The sequence below is a fragment of the Barbus barbus genome (assembly GCF_936440315.1).
Source record: "Barbus barbus genome assembly, chromosome: 34".
Lineage (NCBI taxonomy): Eukaryota > Metazoa > Chordata > Actinopteri > Cypriniformes > Cyprinidae > Barbus > Barbus barbus.
This window is the reverse complement of record NC_136762.1, coordinates 17,668,502-17,689,228: the sequence shown is the minus strand read 5'-3', so window position 1 is coordinate 17,689,228 and position 20,727 is coordinate 17,668,502. Positions and strand designations below refer to the sequence as shown.

The window sequence follows — 20,727 nt, the reverse complement described above, 5'->3', positions numbered from 1 at the left end:
CAAAAATGAAAATTCTGTCATCATCAATCTCGCCAAATCTTGGAAAAGAAATGAACGTCCAGGTCTGAAAAAACAAAAACAAGTTTTTAGTAAGTGACTTGCTTTATCAAATTAAGCAAAAATAGACAGCCTTGCAATACTGGTCATCATTTACTCATCCTCACAGCTCTCAATTTTCATTTGTGTTTGCATATATTTAATCATGATGCATCAAGATACACATTGCAAAAGGTTTAATAATATTCACAAGATGCAACAGCATTTGATGCCATTGACGTCAAATTTGGGTGATGTGGAGTGCAAATGAGATCAGAAATCTATAGATTTAGGCATAATGGGTCTCATTCATTAACAATTGAATGGATTATTTCTTACTTATACACACAGAAGAACTTCTCACTTTTTTGGCCAATTCACGGATGCACAAACTTTTTGAACCTGGTTCTAATGTTAATGAATTCTGAGAATTCAGAGGGTCATGCAGAGGAACGATCGCAGCTCAGGGTATAACACATCACTGTATGATGAAATTTATTGAAGATGAAATATTTAATCACATTTAAGTCTCCAATTCTCCATTCCTGTTTCAGGGAAGAAATAAAATCCAGATTTCAAGCCACATGATTTTTTTTTCTTAAAGAAAAATATACTTGAAAATAAACAAAAACTTTAGAAGAACCTCAATAGGAACCATTAAATAAGAGCAGTTATAAATGGAACTCATAAATTCCTGCAAGAACTCTAAAGACTGTCAATGGTTCCTCATGTAATCTGTAAAGCTGCATATAGGTTCTCCAGAAGGTTCCATCAGTGTGTCAGTCTACTCCAGATGGAGCCTCAAGTATCTTCATTTTTACAGTGTTGGGAGTACTATTCCTTTTACTTCTATAAAAACATGTCATATTAACTACTATACTAGAAAAATACTAGGGGTCATGACATGGATTTGTTTTATTATTTTAATATGTTCCTTGAGGTAAACTTATAATGTTTATTAATGATTATTTAATTATTATTGATTACTATTAATGATTATTTTCATCCCCCATTCTGATCCTCTCTCTAAAACAAGCTGTTTTTTAGGGGCGTGCCCTTTAAAGGGTTAGTTCACCCAAAAAATGAAAATTCTGTCATTAATTACTCACCCTCATGTCATTTCAAACCCGTAAGGCCTCTGTTCATCTTCGGAAAACACATTAAGATATTTTTGATACATCCCGTGAGCTCTCTGACCCTCCCATAGACAGCAAGTGTCCTTACACGATCAAGGTCCAGAAACATTGCAAGGAGATCGATAAAATAGTCCATGTGACTACGAGAATAGTTTTTGTGCGCAAAAAAAAAAAAAAAAAACGACTTCATTCAACAATTCCTCTGCGTCACCCTAAAACCATTTTGGAGAGTATCCACTAAACGTCAACAGCATATGCTATTCTGTGTCAGCTGTGCATTTTTTGCGCACAAAAAGTATGCTCATAGCTTCGTAAAATTACGGTTGAACCACTGATGTCACATGGATTATTTTATCGATCTCCTTGCAATGTTTCTGGACCTTGATCGTGTAAGGACACTTGCTGTCTATGGGAGGGTCAGAGAGCGCTCAGATTCGATCAAAAATATTTGTGTCCAGAAGATGAACGAAGGTCCTACAGGTTTGGAACGACTTGAGGGTGAGTAATTAATGACATATTCATTTTTGGGTGAACTATCCCTTTAAGCCTTGTCAGGAATTGTTATTGGCTAACGTCATTGCATAAGAAACACTGTCAACGCCCCCTCGCTATTGCATGTGTTTCGACAACATGATCAAAAATAAAACAGTCATTTCCAGACAAGGCATTATGAACTCATTTACTTACAGTTTTTGATGCAGCTGCAGTCAGATTTAGTACCGCTTCATGAATCAACAAATGTTTCTGTATCCATTGCAGACAAGATACCGGCAATGATTGTAATTTGCATTTGACATGACACTAAGTAATTAAGTCAGAGGTTAAGGTAGTGAACGCCAGTGGGTGAGAAGATAACTATTCATTGCTCTTTGGGGGGGTTGCACTTATATTGTGAGAAGATAACTATTCGTCGCTCTGGAGGCGGTGTTTATGCAAATGTTTGTGCCCAAGTTACGTCACCTTGCCCATCAGATCCAAAACAAGCCGTTTTTGGTGCTTGATTAAATAAATGCTTTGTTCAAAATGACGAGGACGTTTTAAGCTATGAAACTTGCAGGATGTTTGAATGACACAAAGATATCTTATATGCCAAAAGATCAAGGCAAATTTGATTTCTCATGTCATGACCCCTTTAAGCGCAATGTCTAGGCTACTTAATACTTTAGGCTATACTTAATATCTAACTAATATTAGGCCTATTGCGAAGAAAATACTGCTGTTTTTACAAAGTGTAAATAGAATCTATCACTATTTGCACTTAGTGTAAATAGCATATGGCTAAGAAAATACTGTTTCTTTTGTGTAAATAGACTTCATTACTATTTGCACTTAGTGCAATGGATCTATTTACACTAAGTGAAAGTAACAGTACATTTAGTGCAAATAGCCGCTGGCAATATTAAGTGTGTAAGTAATTCTGTCTACTTGGCATGCATATGAGTATTACGTTTTGGTATCGTCCATGTTGGTGAACAGAGTCAAGTGGCGCGCGCGTGAGAAGCTCTTTAATCCTACACACCTGCTCCACATGCTGCATCCACTCCGTGTTTTCCATCAGTCTCAGCCGAGCCGCTATCTAGCATTATGTGGGCAAAACGATTTAACAGGGCACATTAACTGCAGAAAACAGTGTGGATGGCACGAGATACGGGATGCTCGTGGATCAACGATCAGCGTCACACAGCAGCAGGATATGAAACAGCGTTTATAATGAACACTGTGCTTGATGTGGATGAATCCGGCTGGAGATGATGTTGCGTCTGCGGAGTCTCGTAGCTGAAGTGGAGGGATTTTACATACTTCTGCTCATCCAGGGCAAACACACACGTTAAGTCTGACTTTACGAAACATCTTCTGACATTATTTCCAGCAAAGGACAACTGTGTTTGTCAGTGAAGACCTCTTAGATTTGACTGACAGAGGTCTTATGATGAATGACTGCAGTTTAGGACCCTTTGCTGTGACTCTTTGAAGTATGTAAATCAATTTCTCATGTGGTTTTTATATATAAGAACATGTGAATACGGATGAAAGCGCACAGGAGGACTCTAAATTCAAGTGCAGGATGCATTTTACCAATCCAAAATGGTAAGTGGTTATGGTTATTTTTTTTAAATAAACTAGGCTGCATTACCCAAATGACAAGCATCACAAAAATACAGTCTGATGTTACATTTGCTGTTGGTCAGTTGGTTGGAGATTCATACAATGTATGTCTGATTTTCAGAAGCCTGTTGTGTCTCAAAACCCAGTGAGCTGCCTACCTTTAACATATTTTTGGGTGATATGAAAGGGTGCCTTACAGGCGCAGAAATGCATTTTGCCAGATAAATATAGCAGAAATAATGTTAATTAAATGTGAAATTATGAATACATAAACATAAAGTTAAGTAGCGAATTATAAATGAAAAACATTATTTTAATGTAAGGTCAGTCGGTCATTATCACCCTGAAATGGTTTATTTTGAGACAGTGTTATCTAACTTATTACGTGCTACTTAGTAAATAAATACACGGGCAATGGAAATGACTTTAGTTCAATTATTTAGTTACTTGTAGATTAAGATCCACAAAGAAAAATAGCCCAAATATGTAGAAAACAATTAATTTAGCAAGAATATTGAATAATATGCCATTAAAATACACATTTATATATTATTATGAATATAGCCTATAAAGAGTCATTCTGAAAATTCCTTAACTTAAAGTCTCTCTTATTGATCTTATGTCTTACTGGTTCGTGGTTCTTGGGACCCCTGCTCTGAGCAAAGTGTTATGTTCACTGTAAAAGTAATACTTGAGTAGGCCTACTCCGAAGCCAATGTAACAAAGTTATTAACAAGTCGAAAGAAAAAGCCTTATTAATTATTAATTTGTGCTTGCATGACCAGAGAGAGAGAGAGAGAGAGAGAGAGAGAGAGAGAGAGAGAGAGAGAGAGAGAGAGAGAGGCGGCGGAGTGATACAAGGCACACGAAAGTAGTCCCGGCATATATTTTGCGTTAATTTATATTTATTTCGTCGCTGAATAGTGCGATTGACCAAACAGAATCAAGTATTCCAGGGAATGTAATGAAAATAATTCAATACCCTGTCTGTCAGGATAGTAGCAAATTATGCTATTTTGCATTTCATTTACACATGAAAGCACATCTTTTAACATCTTAGAAAGCATTTTTGTTAAAGTTTACATAATAAACTGGTAATAAAATGGTATCTAGATGTTGGCAGTGTGAGTGTTTTGACATATAATGATGTCAAACCTCATGGTAAACTTGGGTTTAAGTCCAGCCCAGGTCATGTTCTCATCCTAGTCCCTTCCCCTGCTGACTTACTGTCTTTATTACTGTGCCTATCAATAAAATAGACAGTTTATGGTTTCCATCAGTTCAGTGCACATGACACATTACATTTGCTTTATTTTTTTAAGATGCAATTTGCTGGATTCCGAACACCAAAATCTTTCATGGCCTTTGTGATGAGGAGATGGAAAATCTTGCTGGTGCTGAATGTGTTTATGATGGCCGGCTTCATCACTTTTTGGGGCAAGTGCAATTTACGCACAACCAAAGCTGTTGGTCAACAGGCGGCGGCTGCTGATATGAGAGGACAGACACATCTGAATGGATCTGCTCAGGAGACCAGCATCACTCATGATTTGCTCTTAAAGAGACTGGGATCACTAGAAGATGTGGTGTACAGACAACTGAATGGTAACTTCTACATTATCATAAAAAAACTGCATTATTCACAAAAATGCCCTTTTACAGAACAAGAAAGCCATGAGTCATTTGTGTTGAATAGGTTTGTCCAAGTCTCTTGGACTCATTGAAGGTTTTGGAGGCCGAGGTAGAGGAGGTCTACCAGCAACACTTACGCCTCAGGAAGAAAAGGAGGCCAAATACCTGAGGGAGAAATATGGCTACAATGCATTTCTGAGTGACAAAATCTCTTTGGATAGATCTATTCCAGATTATCGACCTAGCAAGTAAGTGTCACTGTTTTTTGTTTTTTTTTACTCTGAAAAATATCTATAGTTTTTGCTCTTGGTGTAATATGGAATAAGTTAACTGACTAGTAAATGCATAGCATAGTTTTGTATACTTTGTCATATTTATCATTTAATCACAAAAACCCACTGCAATAGTTTAGCTATAATGTCTAGAACAATTTGCTTAATAGGTTTTCCTTTTACCAAGATTAATAGGACAGGAAAGTGACATTTACTGTTTCTAAGTTCAGTTAAGTGAGGTTCTATAAGCTTCGTTTTTGAGACCCACTTGGCTCTGTAATTGTTACAGTGAAAATGTGCAAATAAGCAAAGCAAGGAGTGGCTTTCCTTTTGTTAAGAAGTGAAAGGTTTCACAGCCTTGTTTACCAAAGATTCAAAGGTGGTTTGTTTCAAAGACAACAAGATCTTCTGTATCCATATTTGTGTGTTTTTATAGATGCAAAAAGGTCTTTTATCCCCGTGACCTGCCACAGATCTCCATCATTTTCATATTTGTAAATGAGGCGTTGTCTGTCATCCTGCGTTCAGTCCATTCAGCTGTTAACCACACACCAGCTCATCTCCTAAAGGAAATCATCTTGGTGGATGACAACAGTGATGACGGTGAGAAACAAAAGAATTTTGTCTACATGGCATGGTACAAAATCATATTTAATGATTATTCTAATGGTTTTATCTGGCGAACAATGAAATGATATGAAAAAAAAGTTTGGAAAGTCCTGGAAAGTTTGCATTTACCAGTTGGGAAGTCATAACTGTGTTGTCAGGTGTGTTCAAATCACTTTGGTTGGAGCAAGATGGCGATGCACAAAATCGAGCAAAAAATTATTATTATTACTATTTTTTTAACGCTACAATGATGAATAATGAATGTGCATCAGGTGTGTTTTTGTGTTATCTTCTAAAGCTGAAGCAAATTGTTATAAATTCTATTATAATTGTACAATACTACTGTGTTTTGTACAATCAACATAGCTTTTTTTATTGTAAGTGAAAAAGAGTAATTTCATATATTTCAACAAACTTTTTGTCACCAACAGATGTTGCATCAATTGCATCCGCCACGTTTTCTCACTGAAATGTCCCCAACTCCAAGAAAATCCTGAGTTTCCCACTCGTAGTTATGACATTGTGGTGGTTCATATGCACTAAACTCATAATTAAGATCTTTCCTACAGGATTCGAACATACTATTAGATGGTAGGTTATTTTGCCTTGGACCAGTAAGAAACCACTAAATACTCATCACCCCCCCCCCCCCCCCCCAGCAACTACATACCAATGCACTACAAACCACTCAGAGCACCTTAGAAACCACAGAGAAAATAGAAAATGCAAAAATCTAGTTTCATAAACCATTCTGACAGGGTTTAATCCATTGTGTTGCATTCGAGCGCGAGTGTCAACACTGATAACCTGGAGTAATATGCCAAGCACTCTTTGCTCACGTTGCATATGGCCATGCTTGTCTATTGTATCAAAGTGTGTGCTCAGGCCTTCCCAGAGAGACAGTTCAATTTCCATCACATTGTTGGCATGAGCCAGTGGCGGAGGGCCAACCATCCATCAGCACAGGGGGAAAAGCCGGCATTTGCTGAAATTAGAGGGCAGGCGAGCAGCACACCCATCTCTGTCCTCATAATGTCAGTGATTCACGGTTTGTCACTTAGAATGTGGATGACAGTGTTTAACGTGGGGATCGGGAACACTTTCCAAGAACGTGTTTTCCACGGGGATGGTGTGGATCCCCATAGCACAGATCAAAGGCACGGAAGAGTTTTGGCGTAGGAAACACATTCCCTCTTAAACACAGCGATGAGCACTCATGCACCATGAAACAAGATTTCTCCCTCTTTACCGTTTATGTGTGTGTGTTTGTGCATGACAGTACAACTGAAAGGGCCACTGGAGGAGTATGTCAACAAGCGCTACCCGGGTCTTATCAAAATAGTGCGCAATCAGAAGAGAGAGGGCCTCATCCGGGCTCGCATCGAGGGCTGGAAAGTGGCTACTGGGGAGGTGACTGGCTTCTTTGATGCCCATGTTGAGTTCACACCTGCATGGTGAGGATCTAGCACTTGCTACACTATGCTGCTTGTTTTATAGATGGTATCACTAACACATCGACTTCTCAGGCCTCGTTTACAGCTGATATTAACATCTGTCTTGGGTGATCTAAAATGAGCTGCTCAGCCAAGACAGACAGCTGTTTACAACCAGTAGTAACATATGTCTCAAATATGTCTCTTGTGACTCTTGTGATTGGATTTCAAGTGGAGAGTCTCTAAATATGTGATTTCAGAGATTAATCACTATGCCAGTGGTAAAGTGTGTTTACAAAGTCAAAATAAGAAAGAAAAAGCATAGAAAGTCAGTGTTTCTCTCAAATATACTAATTTATTTTATTATGAAAAACTTTTAAAACTTAAAAAACCTTACCAGCCTAATTTGGTTTACTGGTCTCAACTGGATTAAACTGGTTTTAGCTGGTTAAAGCTGGTCTCATATCCTGCCAGGATGGTTTAGCTGAATTTCCAGCCAAGCAAAACTGGTGACCATCTGAAAATGATTCAAACCCCTCTAAAAGAGTAGTATTGCAAGGAATGCTGTCACATGTGGTTTTGGCCCTGTTGACACCTGGTATATTACAGGGTTAGTTCACCCAGAAATGAAAATTAGCCCATGTTTTACTCACCCTCAAGGCATCCTAGGTGTATATGACTTTCTTCTTTCAGATGAATCCAATCGGAGTTATATTAAAGTTGTCCTGGCTCTTCCAAGCGTTATAATGGGAGTAGGCAAGTGTTTTTACTCAACAGTCCAAAAGTAGTCAAATAAAGCGCATCCAACCATACTAAAACATGCCTCACACGGCTCTAGGGGTGAATAAAGGCCTCCTGTAGTGAATCGATGCATTTTTGTAAAAAAAATAAAAATAAATAATATTTAAATATTTAAAACCATATAATTAGTTTTGTGTAACTTCCGCTATCTGTCATGCGCGCGTTCACGAGAGACTGTCTTTGGATGACATAGGACACCGGCACAGCTCATGCGCGTGTGAGTCTCGTGAAAACCAACGTTTGTTTACACGAGCAAAGGAAGCAAAGTTTCCTTACTTTACCAAAGGAAAACCAGTCTCCTCTTGGCTTATATCAAAATCCTCTGACATTTTTCTTTACAAATCCTCGTTTTGTGCTTCTAATTCATGACCGGCTTTTTGTTTTGTTCTCTCTCCGTCGCGTTTCCGCGTTCGTCACTAATCATTGGCTCACGCTACACCGACGTCCTACGTCATCTTGCTTCCGCCTATGACAGTTAGCGACCGTGAGAAAAAGGTGTTTATATCATTTTAAATATGGATATTTTTCTTACAAAAACACATCGATTTGTTACATGAGGCCTTTATTCACCCCCTGGAGCCGTGTGAGGCATGTTTTATTATGGTTGGATGCGCTTTATTTGACTACTTTTGTACGCTAAGTGCACTGGAAGGGCCACTTTTGCATAGTTTGTGCTTGCTGTATAATAAACATTTGAAACTTGGCAAACTGGCATTCCAGTAGTAATGAAAAGATTTATCTTGAACTCTTTTATGGAAACTAGCATATGTATAACCCACACTGTACAAGCGGTTTGGAAAATGGATGAATGGATGATTCAGCTGCAGGTGCCATCTTCTGGTGAGACGCGGGAATTAATTCGGCACAACACTGACATTACATTATGGGTTTTCTGTAGCTGTTGAGTGTACATTGGTTGTACACTTGTTATTGCGGTGCATTATGGGATTGAATGTGTGAACTCGACAACATCCATTATGATTTCGGACACCACTACAAATGGCTGTGTCCCCCCAAATAGCACCTATTTAAGGGTATGGGGGCAATTTTAGACATGTGCTTTAAATGTGTCTTCTGTGACTATTTGAAGACTACATCAGGGGTGTCCAATCCTGTTCCTGGAGATCTGCCTACCTGCAGACTTCAGTTCCAGCTTTGCTTCAACACACCTGCCTGTATTTATCAAGTGCTCCTGAAGATCTTAATTAAATGGTTCAGTTGTGTTGTGTTTGATCAGGGTTGGAGCTGAACTTTGCAGGATGGTAGATCTCCAGGAACAGGATTGGGCACATCTGCTCTACATCATTTTCATGGATGCGCCAAATGCAGTACACAAATACAATTGAATTAAATGGAGCCATTACGCTGCTTACGAGTGAGTGGGAAACCAAGAGAATGAAAAGGGTACAAATGGTAAAGCAATTGTAATCAATGTGTTTTGGCATAGCGAATGTGGAATAAATTTTTTTGCCGTGCTTTCTCAAAAGAAGCCCAAGGCGAGTCTTCGAATGCATTTGTCCACATGAACGTCTATAGTGGACCCTGCTCAGATGTATTTAGTGTCGTGTTCTCAATCGCATGAGCAAACCAAACAGATATGAATACCATGTGTAAACAGAATTTCAGTTCATGTTTCCTCTGTAGGTCCATCTAATTGGCTGATGTGAGGTGAGAAACCAGCCAACACATTCGCAAGCCAGGATTAGATTTAGCTCCACAGCAGAGTTGAAGAAGTGTTATTAGCACTGTGCAATACAGCTTTGCTTATAATGATCTAACCTCTACATCCCCTTGTCAGGGCTGAACCAGTTCTGTCTAGAATCAAAGGAAACCACAAGAGGATCATACTGCCCTCCATAGATAACATTAAAGACGAGACGTTTGAGCTGGAACGCTATGAGAACTCAGGCCATGGTTATAACTGGGAGCTCTGGTGTATGTATATCAGCCCACCGAAACAGTGGTGGGATGAAGGAGACACTTCTGCACCTATCAGGTAGGATCCTACTGGACTTTCAACCATTCTGAACACAGTCCTGGGTTTCATATTTTTCATTTACCTTGGGTTAGTAATTAAAGGGATAGTTCACCCAAAAATGAAAATTGTCATTAATTACTAACCCTCATGTCGTTCCAAACCCGTAAGACCTTCATTCATCTTCAGAATACAAATTAAGATATTTTTGATTAAATCCAAGAGCTTTCTGACCATGCATAGACTGCAACTCAACTGACACGTTCAATGCCCAGAAAAGTTGTAAGGACATTGTTAAAATAGTTCATGAAGAAATGATTCTAAGAAATATATACATCATCAATCATTCATTTGATCCTCTGCTGATTTTGTACGTTTGCCCACTGACAAAGAAATGATCCGTCTATAATTTTAATGGTAGGTTTATTTGAACAGTGAGAGACAGAATAACAACAAAAAATCCAGAAAAACGCATTTCAAAAAATTTATAAATTGATTTGCATTTTTGATTTGAGTCAAATAAGTTTTTTGATCCCCTATTAATCAGCAAGATTTCTAGCTCACATGTGTCTTTTATACAGGTAAGGAGCTGAGATTAGGAGCACTCTCTTAACCCTTAAAGACCTAGAACATTTTTGGGGCATCTGACACGCCTATACATTTCTTTGTTTTTTCAGATCTATTGTATTTACTTTACTAACAATATAGATGTATCCAAAAAAAAAAAAAACACTTAGGGAGTAAAGAAAATGGAAACCGTGTTATATAATAACAGAATACAGTGTAGGAAACTTTTTCCTCTTCGAAGCAGAGACCAGGAGAGGTTTGGATATCTTTCAAGCAGAAGTTACTCTTTATTGAGAACTCGCTGTGTGTCGCTGCAGTCATCCAAGTCTGACTATAGCTCAGCACAGTAGAGTTTATACCTTTCAAGGGGGAGGGATACATAGAGGTGGAGACAATCTAAACAAAGCATGCAAATGCAGGTAGGCTACATTCAGAATCCTTTGAAACTTTTTTGGGTGTTGAGGCTAATAATGTGTTTTAATGTCGGTAATAATTTCACCCCCACCAACGCATCTAATATTCTCTCCGAGTTTCCATGTACCCTTACGAAAGTTAGCCATGGTTTTAACACAATTTTTATTTTTATTTTTAAAGGTTCTTGTAGCCATGGTAACCGCAAATTAACCATGGTTTTGTTACTTCAAATAATAATATACAAAGAAGTATTATTTTGTGGTTATAAAACAAACCTAAGACAACAACAGCCTTTAAAATGACTTAAAATGCATTATGTAAAAACAATGAGGCAACCCTGCTGAAAAAAACAATAGAACCATTCCAGAAAATTCTAATACCATCACAAATGAATTAGAAATAAATCACAAATACCATTTAAAAAATTAAAAACCATCAACTTTTAACCATTAAAAAATGGTTTCCTGTAGTGTGTTTTGGGACATATTCCATTAGGATTTATTGGTTTTAACAAGCCACCAATAGAATGTGACCAATTACCAGTAGAGACCAACAGGGTCCATTACAGTTTCCATTAAAACCAATACAAGTCCCATTATAACCAGTAAAACCATTACAAATTTTGTGATGGTGTTTATTGTTTTTTTCAGCATTACATGTTATTACAAATGCCTGCAAAGGGTGCCAAAGGCCTGGTCATTGCTGCTGTTACACTTACAGGACGATCAAATCCTTGTTTAATAGGCTATTGACCAAACATTGAATTAAAATATCCACTTAATCTTTCATTTTTGGCCACCTTTTTGATATAGATGACACAGCCGCTATAATTTTTTTTAAACAAAAGACATGTGGACATCACAACCCTTACAAAAATTAGCCATGGTTTTCATAGTAAAACTGCTTAATTTTCTTTTGCGTGATTTCTGAATGCTTGAGACTATAAAATCAATCAGACGACTGTATTACTAAACTGTCTAGAGCTACAATTCTAATTTGTAAATAATGCAATTTAATTACAATTTATTTATTTTTATATTTTAGTAAAGTTCTATTGACCCCTATAGTAGTATTTTAATTTTTTTTTACTTCCATAATATTTAAGGGAGGGGGCACAACAATACAATCCTGCTTAGGGCACCCATTTGGCCAGCAGCGGCTCTGCTTGGAGAGGATCTGCAAAGAGAAGTGGGACAAAATCCCTCCTGAGATGTGTGCAAACCTGGTGGCACAACTACAAGAAACGTCTGACCTCTGTGATTGCCAACAAGGGTTTTGCCACCAAGTACTGAGTCATGTTTTGCGAAGGGGTCAAAAATTCACTCACTAAAATGCAAATCAATTTATAACTTTTTTAAAATGCGTTTTTCTGGATTTTTTGTTGTTGTTATTCTGTCTCTCACTGTTCAAATAAACCATTAAAATTATAGACTGATCATTTCTTTGTCAGTGGGCAAACGTACAAAATCAGCAGGAGATCAAACATTTTTTTCCCCACTGTAAGAAATGATTGGAAAAAATACAGCACACAAAGAGACCGCAACCTCTTTATAGCAGGACTTGCTTGTCCAGCTGGGGAAATGTTACTTTATATATCTGCTCTGGTTGTCTTAAATCCTCTGAAACATACAAAAAGGTATAGAAGGAAGATACACAGTAGTATTTTCAAGTGTTTCACTCAAAGGCTGAAACTAAACAGAGTACATTGAAAGTTTATGTGACTGTACAAAGTACATTAATATTTAATGATCTTGGCATTGTTTGGTTTGTGATTGGTTTTCTGTTGCTAAACAACTCACCATGATATTCTAGCACAGCATTGTTTCACACTGTGCTCCTTTGGCACTGCCGTTCAGCACTGCAACCCAAAGTTATGAAAAAAGTATGAAAGTAGCTTAATGCAAAGTGGTCTTAATATAGTGTAAACAGTGCTTATAAAATTAAATATATTTTATTAGTTAAAAGATCAATTGTACACAGCCACTATTCTCATATTACATTATTTTCAATTATTTATACTTTTTTCAATATTTACATTCATTATTTTTTCATTAATTATTCAGTATTTTAGAGAAGAAACAGCATTGAAAATAAGTGTAAAATCTGTATTTTTAGGACGCCTGCAATGATAGGCTGCTCTTTTGTGGTAAACCGGGAATACTTTGGGGAGTTGGGCCTACTGGATGCAGGGATGGACGTGTATGGAGGCGAAAATATAGAGCTGGGAATCAGGGTTAGTATGCCACCCACATCCCTCCGCTAAAGTAGAGTATTCATAACTTAGCCTCCCTACGCTCAGTGCACAGAGCCTTCATTTGAAAAGAATTGTAGCTTTTTTCTTCTAAAATTATGCCAGAACTGAAGTTTGATAGGTGTATGTGTATTTTTAAATCCCAGGTTTGGCTGTGTGGGGGAAGCATGGAAGTTCTGCCTTGTTCCAGAGTGGCCCATATTGCAAGAACAAAAAAGCCCTACCACAGTAACATCGCCTTTCACACTAGGCGCAATGCACTTCGGGTGGCAGAAGTCTGGATGGACCAATACAAATCAAATGTCTATTTGGCATGGAACCTGCCAATGAAGGTAAGCACTTGACATATTTGCAGTATTATAATAATAAATAGTATAATACTTGACTTTCTTTGTCCATACAGAACCATGGCATTGACTATGGAGACATATCCCAGAGACTAGCGCTCAGAAAAAGACTCCAGTGCAATAACTTTGAGTGGTACCTCGACAATATCTATCCAGAGATGAGGACATACAACAACACTCTCTTTTATGGAGAGGTGAGTCCCACATTAAATGAATGTAGGTGCGGTCACATTTATCAGCATTTGGCAAATTTTCATGGAGGAAAGATTTCCCTACACAAGAGTTCACAATGGGTTCAATTTGGTTACATGGATTTACCACATTGACCAACAGAAAGCTTGTTATGAAAGTGACTCCTGTGTGAGCTGTGCTTACATCACTACAAACTGACAAGATAATGGACCTTTTTTGCCTACAAAATTTTTCTATTGTGACTGCACCTTAAAACTGTCAAGTCAAGTCACTTTTATTTATATAGCGCTTTTAACAATACAGATTGCGTCAAAGCACTTAACAGAATCAAATTGGAGGATAGAGTGTCAGTAATGTATAAAAATAAGATTAAACACTCAATTTTCAGTTAAGGCATTTCATTATTGAGTTCAGAGATGTCATTGTCTAGATCAGTTTAGTTTAAATAGTATCTGCTAAATCAAATTGATGATAATCACTAGAAATTAAGTGTCCCCAAATGAGCAAGCCAGAGGCGACAGCGGCAAGGCACCAAAACTCCCTCTGTGACAAAGAGACTGTGTCTCTAATTAACACACCCAAAATCATTAACTCACCCTCATGTCCTTCCAAACCTGTCTGACTTTCTTCCATAAAAGAAAAAAAAAGAAAACATTTTAAGAAGGTCCTCAGCTTACTTTTTCATACAATGGAAGTGTATAGGGACTAGGGCTGTCAAGCCCCCCAAAATTACTAAAATAACCATAAAAGTGTCATGCAAGTGGTCAGTATGACTCATGTACTATATCCTAAGCCATTTGAATCCAATGATATAATAGTGTTAGGAGTCAACCAAGTTATTTGATTATTTGGCTAAAATCTCACTAGTCATCTTACTGCCGCTTTCAAGTTTTGTTTATTCAAAAATATTGACAAGTCATGCAATGATTTCATATTAGTGACCATTGTGACACCAAAACCTATGGTGTTTAGAGTCAATGAAGCCAAAACTTAGATTTCAATTGGTTCTTCACAAAACGCCAGCTTATGGCTTTAGAAGTCATATGAACCACTTTTGTGAGACTTTTATGATGCCTTTTTGTCATTTTTGGAGTTTAAAAGCACCAGTTTTTTACCATTCACTTCCATTGTATTGAAAATAACACTGTAAACATTCTTCTTGGTTAAAACCATGGTTTTCATAGTAAAACTGCTTAATTTTCTTTTGCGTGATTTCTGAATGCTTGAGACTATAAAATCAATCAGACGACTGTATAACTAAACTGTCCAGAGCTACAATTCTAATTTGTAAATAATACAATTTAATTACAATTTATTTATTTTTATATTTTATTAAAGTTCTATTTTGACCCCTATAGTAGTATTTTTTTTTTTTTACTTCCATAATATTTAAGGGAGGGGGCACAACAATACAATCCTGCTTAGGGCACCCATTTGGCCAGCAGCGGCTCTGCTTGGAGAGGATCTGCAAAGAGAAGTGGGACAAAATCCCTCCTGAGATGTGTGCAAACCTGGTGGCACAACTACAAGAAACGTCTGACCTCTGTGATTGCCAACAAGAGTTTTGCCACCAAGTACCAAGTCACGTTTTTCGAAGGGGTCAAATACTTATTTGACTCATTAAAATGCAAATCAATTTATAACTTTTTTTAAATGCGTTTTTCTGGATTTTTTTGTTGTTATTCTGTCTCTCACTGTTCAAATAAACCATTAAAATTATAGACAATTATAGAAATCAGCAGGGGATCAAATAATTTTTTTTCCCCACTGTAAGAAATGATTAGAAAAAATACAGCACACAAAGAGACCGCAACCTCTTTATAGCAGGACTTGCTTGTCCAGCTGTGGAAATGTTACTTTATATATCTGCTCTGGTTGTCTTAAATCCTCTGAAACATACAAAAAGGTATAGAAGGAAGATACACAGTAGTATTTTAAAGTGTTTCACTCAAAGGCTGAAACTAAACAGAGTGCATTGAAAGTTTATGTGACTGTACAAAGTACATTAATATTTAATGATCTTGGCATTGTTTGGTTTGTGATTGGTTTTCTGTTGCTAAACAACTCACCATGATATTCTAGCACAGCATTGTTTCACACTGTGCTCCTTTGGCACTGCCGTTCAGCACTGCACAGCACTGCACCCACAGTTATGAAACACAATGACTTATTTTGTAATTCACAGAAGAAACATTTACATTTATGCATTTAGCAGACACTTTTATCCAAAGCAGAAAAAATAGAGGAACAAAATCAATCTGTCAAGGAGCCAACAATATTCGTAATATACAAAGAAAGTGATGTAGTATGAGGGCGAGTAAATGATAGGGATAAGTAGGGATGCACGATATTGGTATTTGCCGATATACGATATCCCGATATTTTTCAAATCATTTTGGCCGATACCGATATATTTCCTTTTTGTTTGGAAACAACAACAACAAATGTGCAGAAATTATAAGCAAAATAATTTTAATTTTGGTTTGTTTTTAACAAGAACTTATTTGTTATAATTAAATAAACCATAATGAAGGTTTTTTTTGACAGCACACTAAAGCTTTGAAAATAACTATAAATAAACTATATATCAATCGCTGCATCACCCCCCCCCCCCCCCCCAAAAAAAAAAGATGCAGTGTTAACCCTAATATTTTATTATATTTATAAGATTTAATATTTGTAGATGGCCTAAAGCAAGAGTTGTAAAAATTCAGAAAATCTTTTAGAGCTCATGATTTGTTTAAAAAATAAAACATTACACATTAATGAATACATCAGTATATATAAAATTTAATTTACAAGTGTCATGTTTGTGATTTTTTTCATGCAAGCTATAGCTTCTGACCTTTAAATCAAAACATACTCATTATTTTATGACATCAATTACTGCTTTGTTTAATCAGAAACACAGTCTAAATGTTACTTGTGTAGGCTATTTTACTTTTAATTTAATTAGAAGTAGGCCAATAACGCCCCCTACAGATTAAAAATCCTTACTGAACAGGCGTTAGGACCCGGGGGAGGCTGTCACTGCTGCCCCTGCATGTGCTATTACTGTTTACTCTATCACACACCGAACGCCCTGTACTGCTTTCACAGATTAAATGCAGTGATCCAAAACAGTGAATCTAATCATCATTCAGACAAAAAACTTTGCTTCAAGAATGAGCCACACTACTGACATGATCTAATCACTAGCACACCCTGAGCACATGTGAGTTAATGTGTTCCTCTTATCGGCAAGACATATCTGCATAATTTGTCATATCGGGCCGATGCCGATATTTAAATTTACTCATATCGGCCGATTCCGATATCATCCCTAGATGACAGAATTTTACTTTTTGTGCTGACCATCACTTTAAGAAGGCACTGCATCGTTAATTATGTCTTAGTTTTATCAAAACAGGTTTCATAGTAAGAGAATAACTTTTTAATCAACAAAAAGCAGGCCAAACTATCAGCTGCTTACATGTTTTTAATGTGTTCTAGATACGCAATACCAATGTGACCCATCTGTGTGTGGACCAGGGCATAAAGGAAAACCACACAGCAACTCTGCACCCCTGCCATGGCTGGGGCCCTCAGGTAGAGACGCAACTCCTCACAGCTATACATCTCCACAGACCTGACCTCCACTAAACCTCTACTCACTCTGCACTGGAAATAGGTTACATCTAGAGGGAGTCTGTTCATGACATTGTTCTCTGCATTCTGCTCATCAGTGGCAACTAAGCAATAAAATGACAAGATGGCGCGCAATAAGAAATACATTTTATTTTCTAGTTATAAATTCAATCTGGAGACCATAACTTCTAGATCTAGTCTTGACCAGTTTTCAAATCTGCACTGGAGCTTGACCCAGCTAATAATTATAATAAATTAATAGTCGTTATGGAACTGCCAAAAACTATCTGGCAAACAACATCAGCTTAGGGTGCCAAAATGCCCCTGAATGACTCAGTGACCCAGTTACCAAATCACTGAATTAAATAAATTCACATTATCCCCTCTGTGGTCTATTTTGTAGCTGGGTCGCTACACTAAGGAGGGTCATCTTTTCCTGGGTCCTCTGGGAAGCACTGGCGAAGATACGCGGTGTGTGGTGGACGATAAAATCAGCAGCTACCCACAGCTCCTGAATTGTGAGAAAGTCTCTAGTGTACGCCAGAAAACCTGGCACTTTGCACAGGTGAATGGGTCATGTTTTATATAGAGCACTTTGTAAAAATTGTCCTTTTGCCTTTGATCACTAAAAGAATTCTTTTTATTTTTGTTCCCTGAAGAATGAAGCAATCATCAACCGAGCTACAGGACGCTGCCTTGAGGTGGTACCGGCTAATGTCTACTTCGGCTACGTTCTGATCCTTCGTTCCTGCACTGGCCAGAAGTGGAACATCAAGAATTTGATGAAACAGGACTGAGGGCAGTGAGTCAGTGACCTTAGAAAGTTGGGAATCTCTATGGCCTTCATGGAACTTTCGAAAATGGATCCAGTTTTGTGGAAATCAAGGGGTGCTGATTATGTTTGCGTGTTTTGTGTTTTTGGTCTTACTACATGCCACATTACAAAAAAATAAGACACTCGAAGCACCACTGCATACAGTAGGTTCCTCAGATTTCCACCTTCTGGAAAACCTCTAGACATTCTTTCAAAATGACAGTTCTCTGAGGAACATTGGATTTCATAAGTTCCTGCAAGAACTGTAAAGAACATCAATCGTTCCTCCAGTAACCTCGTTGCAATGAAAGATTTTGAAGCACATAAACTATGTTGAAGTTCCTTATGTTTGCAATATTTGAGTTTCAACCATGAGAGCAACCAAGTCTTGAGTGCTGAAACCAAAATGACAATTAAACGTCGTAGATTATCAACTTTGCAAATACTCACTTAGTTCACTTCCAGAATAACAATTTCCTGATTATTTACTCACTCCCATATGATCCAAGATGTTCATTTCTTTCTGAAAAATTAAGGTTTTTGAGGAATATATACTTTTTAACCACAAATACTTGTCTTGCACTAGCTCTACCTCAAGCATTACGTAATCACACACTTGGTCAGAAGTACTGACCTAGTGTTTACAAAGTGAATGTGCAAAGAAAGTCAAACGCCCTTTACTAAAAAAGGTAAAACAACAATGTCGGATGATTTTGAAGTTGGAGAAGAAAATGAGATGGGAGTTTTTCATCCTCCCCTTCCTTTCTGAACCGTAGTACACAGATGAAGTACTAACATGACCTTTCCAACACGATTAAGTTATGTGTGAAGTTGCACATGCGCATCGCAGAGGTAGGCCAAGACAAGAATTTGTGGTTTAAAAGAATATAATTTTCATATAAATATATTAAAGAATTATTAGAAAATAACCAATCATTTGGCTAGATAAGACCGTTATTCCTTGGCTAGGATCATGTAGAAACCTTTTGAAGCTGCATTCAAACTGCAATTTGGACCTTCAACTAGTTGGCCACCATCGAAGTCCACTATATGGAGAAGAATCCTGGAATGTTTTCTTCAAAAACCTTATTTTCTATGCAACTGAAGACAGAAAGACATGAACATCTTGGATCACTGGCGAGTGAGTAAATTATCAGAAATTTTTTATTCTGGAAGTGAATTCTATTCTAAAATGATATACATGCAGATTTACTTTTCATCCTGGAAAACATGTTCTTCTTTGTCCATTCTCTTGTGTCTGTCAGCAGCTATGGATCCCAGTGCGTCTTCTGTTTAAATAAGCTGTCTGCTCTGGAAATATGTTATTTATTGCATTTCTTTTTTCGACAGTAGCCCCTCATGAGAATGACATTATGATATGTGCGCAGTTTAACAGTAACTATGGTAACTGAGCTCTATCTGCTGTTGAATGGATCCTGTAGTAGTCATACTGTTACTTTGAACCTCACTCTAAAGCAACAAGGCCAGTATGTAGGCGATAGGAATATGGGAAAAAATGATCGTCAGGGATTGTAGACCGAGTTACATAAGGACACGTTACATGAGTCATAAACTGTACATGTAACTACAGTTTCGTCAGATGTTGTTGCACCCATACCGTCTTCCATTTTGACTATAGGACTGATTTTAATAAAATGGTGAACTGCAGCATTTTAGTGCTCGGTGTCCTAAATCTAAAAAAGAAATTTAAATGCCCTATATAAGTACCTCACATTTTACTTTACCTGAGGAACTGTCGGCAACAACAAAGCAGCGTATCTAAAGATCAAAGCAAGTAACGCTCCACAAAAATATTTAGGTTGTCATTTGAAGATTAGTGACAAACACTACAATGTTCCTGTGACAGGAGGATGATGGGCTACCAAGACGCTGTTCTGACATGTCAAAAAGCACCAGCTGAGCTTTCTCACAACAATCCTTCCTTCAGCAATGGTAAGGCTGTTCTAACTTAAAAGGACATCAACTGTGCATACTAATCGACCCTCTGAGCGCCTCCTACCACTGAGCCAAACCTCTCCTGCTGTGATGCTTCAGGCTCTGTGTGACTGACAACTCCCAGTCATGTGAGCCGCACTACGTTTGAGGGCTGTTAAATATTCAACCGCTGTTTATTATGCATTTAAAACTAGAATTAGGGCAAATATTCTTTTTCATCTTTCCATATTAAACAACTCTGGCAGCTGTATCGGCAGCTCTGCTGTATAGCCCTATCGGCTTATGGATTTTCTTTGTTGCAGAGGCTTTCACATTTTATTGGAGGCTTGTTTCATTTTATGGTAAGCTGTGAAGCAGTGAGTAATTGTAGTGGTTCATAGCTCTCGAATACACATAATGACTTTGTAATTCATAGTACAAGAGTAAATAATTTAAATAGATGATACGCCCCCATAGTTCATCACCAATGATATTGATCATCATGATTCATTACTGGCTCATTGACTTAGTGATTCACCCTCAGAGCTTAGAGGCAAAGCTGATGTGTGACTGTGAATAA

At 37.5% G+C, this 20,727-nt stretch overlaps 1 protein-coding gene across 1 annotated transcript; it reads left to right on the top strand.

Moving 5' to 3' along the window:
• The first annotated feature begins 2,800 nt into the window (after positions 1-2,800).
• Positions 2,801-19,881, top strand: LOC306854065 (polypeptide N-acetylgalactosaminyltransferase 17-like). Its single transcript, XM_079391865.1, has 12 exons — positions 2,801-3,260; positions 4,601-4,883; positions 4,975-5,158; positions 5,619-5,785; positions 7,071-7,245; positions 9,824-10,021; positions 13,097-13,214; positions 13,379-13,564; positions 13,636-13,773; positions 17,264-17,359; positions 17,802-17,963; positions 18,058-19,881. The coding sequence occupies exons 1-12, from the start codon at positions 3,258-3,260 to the stop codon at positions 18,193-18,195; spliced, it is 1,848 nt and encodes a 615-aa protein (XP_079247991.1). The 5' UTR covers positions 2,801-3,257; the 3' UTR covers positions 18,196-19,881.
• The last annotated feature ends 846 nt before the right edge of the window (positions 19,882-20,727 follow it).

Excerpts from the sequence above, each read along its gene's own strand:
- LOC306854065 (XM_079391865.1), top strand. Across the intron at positions 10,022-13,096 it reads GACACTTCTGCACCTATCAG|GACGCCTGCAATGATAGGCT; the intron begins GTAGGATCCTAC and ends CTGTATTTTTAG. Across the intron at positions 13,774-17,263 it reads ACACTCTCTTTTATGGAGAG|ATACGCAATACCAATGTGAC; the intron begins GTGAGTCCCACA and ends AATGTGTTCTAG.